Source organism: Felis catus, chromosome F1 (genome assembly GCF_018350175.1).
Source record: "Felis catus isolate Fca126 chromosome F1, F.catus_Fca126_mat1.0, whole genome shotgun sequence".
Taxonomy (NCBI): Eukaryota; Metazoa; Chordata; class Mammalia; order Carnivora; family Felidae; genus Felis; species Felis catus.
Genome location: NC_058384.1, coordinates 39,624,167 through 39,636,660, shown reverse-complemented (window position 1 = coordinate 39,636,660; position 12,494 = coordinate 39,624,167). Strand labels below are relative to the sequence as shown.

The window sequence follows — 12,494 nt, the reverse complement described above, 5'->3', positions numbered from 1 at the left end:
TGCCCTTGAAGAGAATAACCTGCCCTCTGACCTTCCACGCTGCTGCTGCCTCTGCCATCCCTTCGTGTGTTTTCCTCTCTCCCCTAATCCAGCTAATTTTCTGCCCTCCCCAGGTCTGATGACAGCGACTCCTCTTTGTCGGAGGTCCTGAGGTACACACAGAATGTCTCCCGTGTTGGCTTCCCAGCTCTCACTCTCTACTGTCCCCTCTCTGCCTCTTGCTCCACCTCCCCTCCCGCCTGCACACCTGAGTCCTCAGCATGCCGCCCTCCCCACTGGCCTGCCTCTCCCTCCCCCATGGTTCCTCCCTCTCAGGGTTGCTGCGTGGCCTCAGACTGGCCAGGCCCGGCTGGAGCTGGGGGCTTGGGGAGGGGTGCACAGTTGCTTGCCACAGGCACCGTTCTCTTCTTATCACCTGGGCAGGGAGGGGGAGAGCATGGGAGCCCGGGGTTGTCTGGGGCTGGGACCGAGCTCTGCTGAGGGGCTAGGGTGAGGGGGCAAGGCTGCGGAAAGCCTGGGGGCCTGTAGGGCCCAGCTGGGCAGGGGTTGGTGGCCGTCCCCAGCATCCTTGTGACTTGCTCAGCTTGTGCCAGTGAGGTGCACATTTCAGACCTTGGCTCTGAGAAGAGCAGCAAGGGGGGCGGTGCCTGCTGCCCACATCTCCTGGGACGTGGACCTCGGGTGCTAGGAGACCTCCTTTCCCAGCTTTGGGATGACCAGTGGCCAGTTTCTCCAGCTACCCCAGCGTAGCACCCTACTACGAGGAGCATGTCCTAGGACCTGGTGGGCCTGAGCTCCTGCTGGGCGGAGAGCTCCCTCCAGCTCTCCCAGTGCCCACTGCTCACTGCACCTGCTGCCCGGGCTACTGATGTCTTTGCAAACCTGCCTGCAGGGAGCGAGGCTTTACCACCGCGAGAAGCTAGCCAGACTACCAGCCTCTCTCGTAACCTTAAAGAGGGTGATCCTTGTGATATACTTTCCACAGCAGTCTTGGGCTTTTTTCCCAGCCACACAGCTGGGCCCAAACCAGTGTCCGAAGCCGGTATCTTTGGGGGCTCGTGTGTGTGACATCCAGCTGGCATCTGGCCCTGTCTGATTGCCATCCTTGCAGGGGGGCCTGGCTGAGTCCATGGGGGCTCTGACCAGCACTGTGGGAAGAACACCGGTCACTTCAGTAGCCCACAGGCCACGGCATCACTGTCAGGATCATTGTTCTCTTTGGAAAAGAACTAGAACATATTTTTAGACTTGCACATAACTTGGCCAGGGTCTCATTCCAAAAGACCCTCATTGAGAAAAAAAAAAAACATCCCCAGAACCTCCAGCAGGCCGGCATAGCAAAATCCTCTTGCTCACTGAGGACAAGCCTTATTCTCCCTCCCAGAATGTTCGTGGGAAACGAGGAGGTGCTTCTCCAGGTGTATGTGGCCTCATTCCCCAGGGGGCCTCGACATCCCTAACCCAGAGCTGAGCTGAGGACCCCTAAAGGGATTAAATTAGGCCTTTGTAAATGACAGTCACAGGTCTGACCGTGCAGGTCCAAAAGGGGCTCGTGGGTGGGCGGGAGTGTATGTGTGCACACTTGCACACACGTGTGCATTTATCAGCCCCAGAAGTCGCTGACAGATGACACCGAGGTGCTTGGGGGGTGACAGCCCGAGCATCCTCCCTCTCTGCACCCCTCACCTCACCCTGGGTTAACTGCAGCAGCAGGGAGGAGTCATAGTTGCTGCAGGAGCCAGTGCAGCCCTTGGGCCTCTGCCCTGCCTCGCCGGGGCGTCCGTGCATTTACGTCTCAGGATCTGGTCGGGTGGGCATCAGATGGCAACTCCCTATGGGCAGGGCCCACGTCTCCTTCCTGCTGTGCCTAGCACACGGTTTGCTCCCAGAAGTGCTCAAGATGGTGACTGACAGGCTGTTGTGCAGACAGGCCCTCCCCACCTGCACAGCCTATTCCCAGCTCTCAGGCACTGAGGGCATTTGGCCGGAGTCTCTGGGGTCTCCTTCATTAGGCCTTAGTCCTCTCTCCGTTCTGCCCCCTGTTATCTGTGTACCTCACTCAACCCGGCCTCAGTCTTCCCGGCTGACAGGTGCCCCCTTTCTCCCTCTCTCCTGGGAAGGGGCATCATCACCCCCGTTGGAGGAGCCAAGGGTGCGAGGACAGCCCCACTGCAGTGCGTCTCCATGGCCGAGGGCCACACCAAGCCCATCCTCTGCCTGGACGCCACGGATGAGCTGCTGTTCACAGGATCCAAAGGTGAGTAGAACCCAGACTGGCCTGGTAGGGTTAGGTCTCACACCCATCCCTGCTTCCTTTGCCAGACTGGGCTGTAAGGATGAAAACCCAGAGCCCCCAGGAGTTGAGGATGTGGGGTCGGCTTGCTCGCTACCTTGTCTCATGGCTCTTGCCTTGGCTCAAGGATCCCTGGCTTGGGTGCCCCTGACCAAGTCTCCCCTCATAGCTCATCCTAGTGGCTCCATCCAGCATTTCCTTCCGAAGCTTCCTCAGAAATTCCAGGAAGCTTCTCAGGTGCCCCACCCTGTCTCCTCATCCCAGTCCCCCAACACTACTACCCCCTGACATCTACCCCAGCACTTTCATCTAAGAAATCCCTATGATCTCGGCAGTGGGACCTCACACAGTCACGGTTACTTAATCACAGCAACAAAATCAGAAAAGTCTTACCAGCAGAAAGAACAGTCCTGCAGTAGACCCGTCAATAGAAAGACAGTCATATACATATATTTGCACGGCGAGAAGGGGCCGAGTTGTCAATCCAGGTGTGATCTGTTGATTCCAAGTTTTCTCCATAAGATTTGCTCGCCGTTTGTTCATTGATCGTGTCAGCTATTAGCCATTGTAGGAATAGACACCAAAAGCTTAAGAATTTTATTTTAGCCCAGGGCACCTTGGCCACACACACAGAACTCTGGTCTTTGTATAGAGTTTGCTTGAGAAACCCTGGCCTAAAGTTCTAACGGACTTCTCGCCGGGGTTTTTCTGGTCGCACACACACCTCGTGAACATGCACGAGCCCATCTTTCCCTCCCTTAGACCTAGGGCTCCTCCCTCTGGATGTCTGTGGACCGTCTCCCCCATCCTCCACAACCCCCGTGCAGGGGGAGTGTGCGTGACCGGCCCCTGCTAACGGACACCTGCCCTCCCCCCCGCCTCTCTCCCTGTCCCTTCCAGACCGCAGCTGTAAGATGTGGAACTTGGTCACGGGCCAGGAGATCGCGGCGCTAAAGGGCCACCCCAACAACGTGGTGTCTATCAAGTACTGCAGCCATTCCGGGCTTGTGTTCTCCGTGTCTACCTCCTACATCAAGGTGTGGGACATCCGGGACTCCGCCAAGTGCATTCGGACCCTCACGTAGGTACTCCCCCAGTTGGCTCGTGGTGGTGGGCTGGGTGTCAGCACTCAGCCCTGGTGACCTACTCAGTATAGCCGAGTCCAGCTACTTGGACACGGAGGACCTTATAGTCACATGGATTTGACCTGAATCTGGGGGACAAAGTGAGATCCCTGGGCTAGGGGACAGCGTCCAGGGCAGCAACTTGAATGAGCCTTTGCACTGTTTGGCCCCCTCGCTTCATCTCAGCCTCCCGGGCCCTGGCCCTGGGGTGTGCTGGGCGGCCCCCTGTGAGTCTGAAAGGGGAGCCGGGAATCAGGGTGGCCCCAGCAGACGGCAGCAGACTCCAAAGCCGTGTTGGCCACCTAGCTGCCTAAATGAGCCGCCAGAGCTGGTCCTGATCCCCGACCCTGACGGTCTCAGGTGGACAGACGTGCGGGAGACAGAAGTGAGACAAGGGCTCCAGCAAAGTGAAATTGTTTCCTAACAGAAGTCTTGCTCACCCTTGTGTTTACGTTATAAGCTGTCATCTGTGATTTAACTTGATCCTTTCAAAAGAGTAAACACAGAGGATTTTTAGGGCAGTGAAACTCTGCTGTGTGAGACTATAATGGGGGATACGGGTCATTACACATTTGTCCAAACCTCACACCATGAGTGAGCCCTCAGGTCAGCTGTGGACGGCGGGGGATTATGATGTGTCCATTTGGGTCCGTCGGTTGTAGCAAACACACCCTTCTGGTGGGGATGTTGGTAAGGGGGGGAGGGCTGTGCATGTGTGGGGGCAGGGGATATGGGAAAGCTTCCCCTCAATTTTGCTGTGATCCTGTAATTTGTCTAAGAGTAGTCTTTTTAAAAAACCAAAGAAGCGCAGGAAATAGAATGCGTATTATCACCTCTTTTTAAAGAGGAGGAAACTGAGACTCAGAAAGATTAAGCGTTTTCCACCAGACCCCGGTTCAAACCCAGTCCCCTGAGTCTTTTTATGCTGGGTGAGGAGTGGCACTATCACCATTGGTCTCCCCCACGTCAGACTAGAAACTTCTAAGAGGAGCTTGGCTCCTCTCCATCGGTCAGGGAAGACTTCTTGGAAAAACTGGGTTATCAGGCCTGGTCTGAGTGAGGTTTGCTCGGTTTCCTGCCTGTGTGGATGGACCGCTTTGATCTCTGACCTTGCTTTCCTTGCTTGTGGCAGGTCCTCGGGCCAGGTGACCTCAGGCGACGCCTGTGCTGCCACATCCACCCGCGCTATCACCAGCGCTCAGGGGGAGCATCAGATCAACCAGATCGCCCTCAGCCCTTCAGGCACCATGCTGTATGCTGCCTCGGGCAATGCCGTCCGCATCTGGGAGCTCAGCAGGTCAGGGAGATGCGTGGGGGGCAGTAGGGGGCTTGGCGTGGCGGAGGTGGGTACACTGATCGCGGCTCTGGGTGCCACACTTCAGGGCTGGCAGGACCCGGGGATCCTCTGCTTCCCCGTGCTGTCGGCCTTGTGCCCCTGCTCTGAGATGCAGGTCCCGTGTTCCCCAAGATCCCTGGGACCCAGGACAGCTTATGTCTAGATTGTTCATCTTGTTTTGAGGGAGGGAGAGTGCCCTGGCCAGATCTATTCATTCCAGGATGGACCCGGCCACCACAACCCAGGGTTCCCTCTGATCTATCTCCCCCCACCGGCGGGCCTCTCCCCACCCGCAGGTTCCAGCCCGTTGGCAAGCTGACTGGCCACATTGGCCCTGTGATGTGCCTGACGGTCACCCAGACCGCCAGCCAGCACGACCTGGTGGTGACGGGCTCCAAGGACCACTACGTTAAGGTACCTAAGAAGACCTCCCTCTGCAGCCTGGGGCAGGGGGTGGGGGGCATTCTCTGCGTTTCTTCTGCCTGCTCCCCCCACCTCGTCGCCTTGGGAATATTCATGAAATATAATGAGACTTCTGGGGATTTATGCTGAAGAAATCACCCCAAAGAAGCAAGCAGGTGTGTGCAGAAAGTAGATGGCAGCGATATTTTGTAAATGGTGAAGAATTTAAAACCACTAAATGTCCAAGGGTCGAATAGCAGTCACATAAATTAGGGAAAACCTGCTGAATGGGCTGCAGCGCACCTACTAAAATGATAAAATGAGAACAAAACACAAAGGATACAAAACAACACTAATTCCGTTTGCTCCCCGATTACATCATTGAAAGCTACATGTACACAGTCAGAAACTGGAAAGCGGTAGAGAAGCAGAGGGTGGTCGGTGCTATGATGAATGTTTCTATTTAAAGTACACGTAATATTTATTACAAAATAAAAGGAATTTAAAAGGAGGTTCACACCCCAAACCCACCTTTCTCCAGATCGGCTGCATGTTGAGCTGTGTTAATTTCAGCCAGTCTCCCCCTACCCCTTGCCCCAGTCCCCTTAGGAAGGGTCAAGACCCGAGCCTTCAGAGGCCTCTGTCCTTGGAAGAAGCAGTGTTCCTCCGGGACCCCTTTCCTGCTGGGGACACCTCTCTCCCCCAGGACAGTGGCTACTGCCCTGGGCCGGGCAAACTGGGTCTGTGGGCTCCTGGGGACCACAGTGCTGTGTGATAGCAGGGGGGTGGCCCTGGCCCTGGCCCTCCTCCCTCCGTCTCTACTCCCTCGGGCCCTCCCTACCAGCCTCTCCTCCTACAGATGTTCGAGTTGGGCGAGTGTGTGACCGGCACCATTGGCCCCACCCACAACTTTGAGCCCCCGCACTATGATGGCATCGAGTGTCTTGCCATCCAGGGAGACATCCTCTTCAGTGGCTCCCGGGATAATGGCATCAAGAAATGGGACCTGGAACAGCAGGAGCTCATCCAGGTATGGAGGGTGGAAGGGAAGGGGGAGGCGCTAGGGTGGGGCTGTTCCCCAGTCCAGGCAGGGCCTTGGGGACCCAGGGTCTTGGGCCAAAGCCTCCTCAGCTTTCCTGTTGTCCACCCTCTTCCCCTTTGTGTCCACTCCCCTGCCTCCCTGCAGCACCGCCCCCCCCCCCCCATTTTCCCCATTACGCAGCGGCTTTCAGGAAAGAGGGCTGCTCTCAGCCGCTAGGTTTGACTCTAAAGCTGAATCACCATGTTCCCTTTCCTGAGCATTTAACCCTGGGAGGGCTGAAGAGTTCTCCACCAGTGCAGGATTTTGGGTTTGTCCCGGGATGGGGGAGCACCAAAGGACCCATCTCTGGGCCCCTGCAATCCCTACTAGGGGCCCGCCTGGCCTGCCTCCTGGACCAGTGATGCCTACCTGGGGACCTCAGAGGCAGAGGGGATCCTGGTAGCTGTCCTTCGTGGCACAGGGTCCTCTGCTGGCTTCTGCCCACTCAGCACTGGCCCCAGCCCTCACTGGCGCTGTTCCTTCCGCAGCAAATCCCCAATGCACACAAGGACTGGGTGTGTGCCCTGGCCTTTGTCCCGGGCCGCCCCATGCTGCTGAGCGCCTGCCGCGCGGGCGTCATCAAGGTCTGGAACGTGGATAACTTCACGCCCATCGGAGAGATCAGGGGTCACGACAGCCCCATCAACGCCATCTGCACCAATGCCAAGCACATCTTCACTGCTTCCAGGTGGGTGCTGGGCAGAGAGGTCTGCTTTTGTTCCCCACCCCGGTCCCCGGTGTGGGCAGGGCAGGCTGGGGAGCCTCGGGCCCCCCTGCAGCTATCCTAACAGGCTCGGTTCGTGGAGCAGACCCCACAGCACCTGCTAGCCTGTGCTGGCCTTCAAAGAGTGCCCAGCGGGGGCAGGGGAGCAGGAAGGTGCTGGGCCCCAGGTCAGGACTCACCCCTTATCTGCAAGCCTTTCCTGCCCCTCACAGAGCAGCCCCCACCCTACTGTCTTTACACCCCCCTCCCCCATCCACAAATCTCAGACCACAGAGCAGGCCTGCCACCCCCTGGACTCGCCTCTCTCCCGCCCCACCTCTGGTCCCCATCCAGGGGATGGCCAGGCCCTCTGTCCCACAGGGGAACTCCTCAGAGGGGTCTCTTCTTTTTCCTTCTCGTCCGACCATGTCCCTTCTCTCCCCTCTTTCCCTCCCCATGTCCTCTTGCCTCTCCTCTCTGCCTCTCTGCCTCTCTCCCCCAACAGTGACTGCCGGGTAAAGGTGTGGAATTACGTCCCCGGACTCACCCCCTGCCTTCCTCGCCGGGTCCTGGCCATAAAGGGCCGAGCCACCACCCTGCCTTGACACTCCCCTCCCGTCTCCTCTCTCATTCCCCCCTCTTTCCTTTTCCCTCTCTTTCTCCACTTCGGTCTGAGCTGCTTCTCAACGGTATGAGATTATTTTACTCCTCCTCCCTACTCTCCCTTCATGCCCTGCCTGGCCTGGAGTGAATGCCCTGCCTGCCCCTCTTCCTCCCACCCTCCTCTTCCGAGCATGACCAGTGGGACAGACCCCCAGGAGAGGGGTGCCAGGTGGCAGCAGGCAGAGGGGGGAGCAGCCAGGCCTGGACAAAACAAAACAACACAACACCAACGAAAACCCATGATGAGAATTCTGTTGGGGACGTTGAGAGCACAGGCCCTCTCCCTCTGCCCAGCAGCCACCCCTCCACCCCTGCAGTCCGCCCTCATCCTAAGCAATGCTTGCCCTTTGGCCCCAGCCACATTTGGGGAGTTTGGGGAATCTGGCTCATCCTTTGCTTTGGGGGTAGCCAGCCAGGCCCCCTTCGATCGCTGACCAGTCCCTCTCTGTCCTCCACCCCAGTGACCTGACGGTGAAGTTCTGGAGTGTTCGGCGGTTACCCGGTGGCCCACCCTAGGAGCACACAACAGTCCTCACCCTGGCTGTCTTTCAGAGGATGGCCCCCAGACCCTCGGCCCCCGGCAGCCTGGACAGCACAGAAGGGAAGCTGTGGCCTGACGGGGCCGACTGCCCTAGGGACAGAGGGTGTGGGCATCGGGTGTTGCCCCTCTCCTGTTATCCTTCCCCTCCCTTGACCTTCCTATGGGATACTATTCCCCTAGCCCCTGCCTCTTGGGGAGAGAGGGAGGTTGGGGGGGAATTTAAGCTGTGAAGCCAAAGGGCATTTTCCCTCTCATTTCTCTCCCTGCAGCCCCTCAGGCTCCCCTTGCCCTCCCTCTGGCCACATTTTCTCCTGCTGAGCTGGCCATGCCCTTCCTCAAGCCTCTGGCCCAGTGGTGGGGCCCCGTAGGGGAGGTGAAGCGTCTCCAGCCCCTGCTGCGCCCCCTCCGATGAACAGGCCTCCCCCTACCTCCCCTAATGCAGCCTCTGGAGCCACCGCACCTGCCTCTGAGCCCAAAATGATAGTCCTCAGGTAACCATGGAAACCAGGTGGAGGCAGCTGGGCCCTGCGGCTGACCCTTAGCCCCTTGGCCACCAACAGCCATTCCCAGATGACCCCAGCGATTCCTTGGGGTCCCTTTCCGACGGGGCCAAGGTTAGAGCTGCTAGAAAAAATTCCTTTGGGGAGATAGTCAGAAATACTTCAGCTATTTAATTTATTTTATTTTTATTTTTATTTTTTGCTGTTGCCTCCTGGAAACTGACTTGAAGTTTCTCCCCACATGTTCTTTCCCTCTGCTCTTGGGGGTCGGGACTCCCAAAGGGAATCCGCCCTACCAGCCCCTCCAGGACCACCTCCTCTGTTTGCTTTGCAGCTCGGGCCTGTCCCCAACATTGCCCCCAGGGACCATTCTAGTGCACCCCTGACCTCTAGGCCGCCTGATGCTTCAGTGCCTTCCTCCACCCCGGGGCCTGGCACCCATGCTGGGCAGCCTTACACCAGCCATGCCCGCGGCACCACATGTGTCTTTTCACTCGCGGGGTCTCATGCCCGCTGCCCCCCAAAGGCGGGGGAGCTCCGCCCCACAGCCCAGGGCCAGGGGTCCCCCGTTCCCAATGTCCCGTGTGGGCCACGTAGGAAGCAGCTCAGAGGATTGTGTCTACCAGGAAGTGGCTTGGATGGTGAGGATGGCCCAGCCCCTTCCCCAGCTCACCTGTATTTTCACCCCGACTGGGCAGGGAGTCCTTCCAGCCTCTTTCTCTCTGGCTATTCAAGAGAGACACTTTCAAGCCTTAAAGCTGGCATGGGGCAAGAGGTCCTCCCCTTTAGATTAGCAGGAAGAGGGGAATTCCTAGCTTCTTTTTGCCTTGGGGCTGTGGAGTCAAGGCTCCAAGGATGTGGTTAAATCCGTGTTCCCGCGCCCCCTGTTGGGGCAGTTCTGAATTTACAGGACTGGGCCTTGGAAGGAGTCGCAGGACATCCCTCCATTCCTGGGCCCCAACCCGTCCACAGTGTTTTTCCAATGCTTAACTGGTCTTGTGCTTCCTGTCCTCAGTGAGGGGGCCAGGAGCCCCCACTCTGTTCTGAGATATGCAGTGACTTTTAGACTTTCCAGAGGTAGCTCTGTGTTTGTCCTCTGTGCCTCTCCCTATTTGCCCAGGGGATCGGAGCCCTCTCTGTGTGGTCCCCGGCACGGGAGTGTGCCGGCGCACTGGGCAGAGGAGGCGGTCTTAGCTGTGAGAGGGAAAAACACCTGCGGGGCCTGAGTCCCCAGCCCAGCCTCTGCCCTGTTCAGAGCTGCCCCCAGGACTAAGAAGGCTGTCCTGCTGTTAGTGGCCCCTGCTGGACACGCTGGTGGAGTCTGGGTCAGCTGAAGCACATACCCTTGAGCACTGGCCTCCCGGAGGAGCCGGGGACAGTCTGTCTTCAATGGCCGGAAATCCCTCCTCCTCCAGTCGTCACAGGGGTGCCCGGCAGCTCCCTCAGCCACTTGGAAGTAAGCACCTCTCCCCCTCCCCAACCCTCTCTCCACCCGATCCGAAAGCTTCAACCTTGCAACCTGTAAGAAAGAATCTGTCTGCATGACTGTTTACAAACTGTAGAAACACAAAAGACTGCACTGTCCCCATGGGCCAGGGAGGCCCCAGCCTGGGGCGACTGTACTGTACCTGCAAGGCCTGTTCTTGCGCCAGATACGACCTTACGGCCTGCGAGAGGTGCTCAGCGTCGTTGCCCGTTTCCTGCTGTTTCTGATGGCTCAGCTACCTCATGGCGGGCTGGCTCTGCTGTCCTAGCGAGTATCACTGATTCGAAACTTGAAGTCCCCCGGGAGCCCTGAGCCCTTCCAAAAGCCGTGCTCCAAGAGCATTGGAGTCTCTGCCTACTCCTTCAGGGATGTCCAAGGTACATAGTTAGGGGGCAGGCCCCCAACATCCTAAAGGTTGGAAGCACAAAACGGTTGTGATTTGAGCACAATAGCAAGGCTTGTGGCAGGTGGCCTGGGCAGACCCGAGTCCGGGAGGCTCACCCCAGCTTGGTTCTGTCCAAAGGTAGACTGGGTATGTGTGTGTCTGGAGGGGCCTGCCCTCACTCAGACCAGGCCTCGGCCCATGGCTTGGCCTGACTCTGGGCTCATCATACTGCTTCTTACTTTTCTTTGCCCATCTGCAGCCCTGAGTCTGGGCCAACGCCAGCCCAGCCACATCAGAATGCGTAGCTCCCTCACTCGACCCCACGCCCCAGATCTTTAAACGTCTGAGCCCGGACTGGGTGCCAGCCCTATTGAGCCTAAGGAGCCCAGAGCCACAGTGCCTGTCACGTAGGCCGAGCCCCCTCGAATGCTTTTGAAGCTGACCGCCTGTGGGCCTTCTCCGCACAGTCCTGCGCCGGGCTCTGCTCTCAGTATTAACCAGTTCGGTGTTTGCTTTCGTCTGAGTGGCCGATTCGTCCACGGCAGCCGGAATTCCCCAGGGGAGCCCCTGCAGCTGCCCTTGGAGATTGCCAAGGAAGAGGAAAGGCGCACCCACGCCTTTGACGTGGTCACGGCGCCACCTTCAGCCCCTTGGGAGGGGACACGTGTGGATCTGGGAGTGGTCTCCGTGCCCACCCACCATCACGACAGCATCAACCGAGGACAACCCTTGGTTGTCTGGCCCTGCTGCCCGCCTGGGGCGGTGTCGCTTGGGCAGAGGGCAGCTTTAAAGCACAAAACCACCGTAGGGAAGACTGTTGCTGGGACTTTCTCACGCCACCCAGTGTGGTGGAGACGCAGGCAGGCCGCTGCTGTGAAGTCAGAAACGCCCTGCTCTCTTCCATCACGCGGACAATGCCGACTCTTGGGGGCATCCTCGGACGCAGCCTGGGCTGGGTGCAGGCACAGCCCCTGGCCTCTTCAGCGCCTGCCTGTGCCTGATGTGTTCACCATCGTGTTTGTCTGGACAGGGCCTGCCCTGCAAGAGCGGTGAGTCTCTTCCCGCCAAGTGGCCCAAATCTGTGGCATCTGTCCGCTTGCCATCCCAAACAGGAAACTGCTTACTGCTCTCTTAGCTTAGCACAGCCTCCTGGCCCGGCCTCAGGAGCCAGGGCTTGGCCGCCGGCCCCACAGGCCTCCCTGGGCCTGGCCTTCCTCTCCTGGCTCCCAGATCCCTCACTGCCCTCTTATGTGCGAGGACAGAGTCTACAAGGAAAGTTCTGTTTTCTGTAGCATCTTTGTTCTATCCCCCACCCCCTACCCATCCCCGGCACTCAGATGAGCTCCCAACCCTTACCGTACCCCAGTCCAATTTTTTGAACCCTTGTCCCGAGAGCTTTGCAGGGAAGTGGGAACGACTCCCAAGAAGAGCCAAGGGTCAGAGAAGACCCCTGAAGTGAATCAGGGCCCTGCCCTGCCCACCAGCTCTTTTCTAGTGATCACCCCCTGCCCAGGCTGCAGGGTTTCATTTGGCTCCGGCCCTCCTCGCTATGTGGCTAGCACAAGATGTATATATGTTTTGTACCTCTGCCGACGACTGTACATAGTGTATGAAAGTTATTTAAGCCTCATGCTGTACATTTCTGTTCCCAGACTGGATGTGTGTGTTCAAAGAAGTTGTCCTCAATAAAACCCAAATGACCATCATCTGTCGTGATGTGGCCCCCGAGGACTGCCCGCTTTTAGCTGGCGGCCCTTCTCTGGGGTGGGAGGTCGGTGCTAGGCAGGTGGGGCAGGCCTCTGGGTGAGAATTCCTGGGCTGTGAGTGTGGGGCTTAATTAAAAAACGGTGTTGAGAGTGTTGCGTTGCCTGCAGACTCCGTATGTTGTCTCCTGGGATGGGTACATTAGCTGCAAAGGGGGCACCAGCATTTAATGAGCACCCGCTGTACTCCAGGCACTATTTCGGGCGTTTTTCCTTA

At 58.0% G+C, this 12,494-nt stretch overlaps 1 protein-coding gene across 7 annotated transcripts in view; it reads left to right on the top strand.

Annotated features, from left to right (window-relative positions):
- KIF21B (kinesin family member 21B) overlaps positions 1-12,220 on the top strand; it is a 49,949-nt gene extending 37,729 nt beyond the window's left edge. For 2 of the 7 annotated variants that reach the window (XR_006591475.1, XR_006591479.1), the window contains 9 exons: positions 114-152; positions 2,121-2,257; positions 3,194-3,374; positions 4,550-4,714; positions 5,050-5,167; positions 6,015-6,185; positions 6,725-6,924; positions 7,445-7,628; positions 8,064-12,220. Coding sequence is in view for 2 of the 7 variants with exons in the window: in XM_045048480.1 (XP_044904415.1) it covers positions 114-152; positions 2,121-2,257; positions 3,194-3,374; positions 4,550-4,714; positions 5,050-5,167; positions 6,015-6,185; positions 6,725-6,924; positions 8,064-8,118 (1,066 nt within the window). In the remaining 5 variants the exon portion in view is untranslated. The remainder of the gene's footprint in view (positions 1-113; positions 153-2,120; positions 2,258-3,193; positions 3,375-4,549; positions 4,715-5,049; positions 5,168-6,014; positions 6,186-6,724; positions 6,925-7,444; positions 7,629-8,063) is intronic. The other 5 variants (XR_006591477.1, XR_006591476.1, XM_045048480.1 and 2 more) reach the window with 5 other exon arrangements.
- The last annotated feature ends 274 nt before the right edge of the window (positions 12,221-12,494 follow it).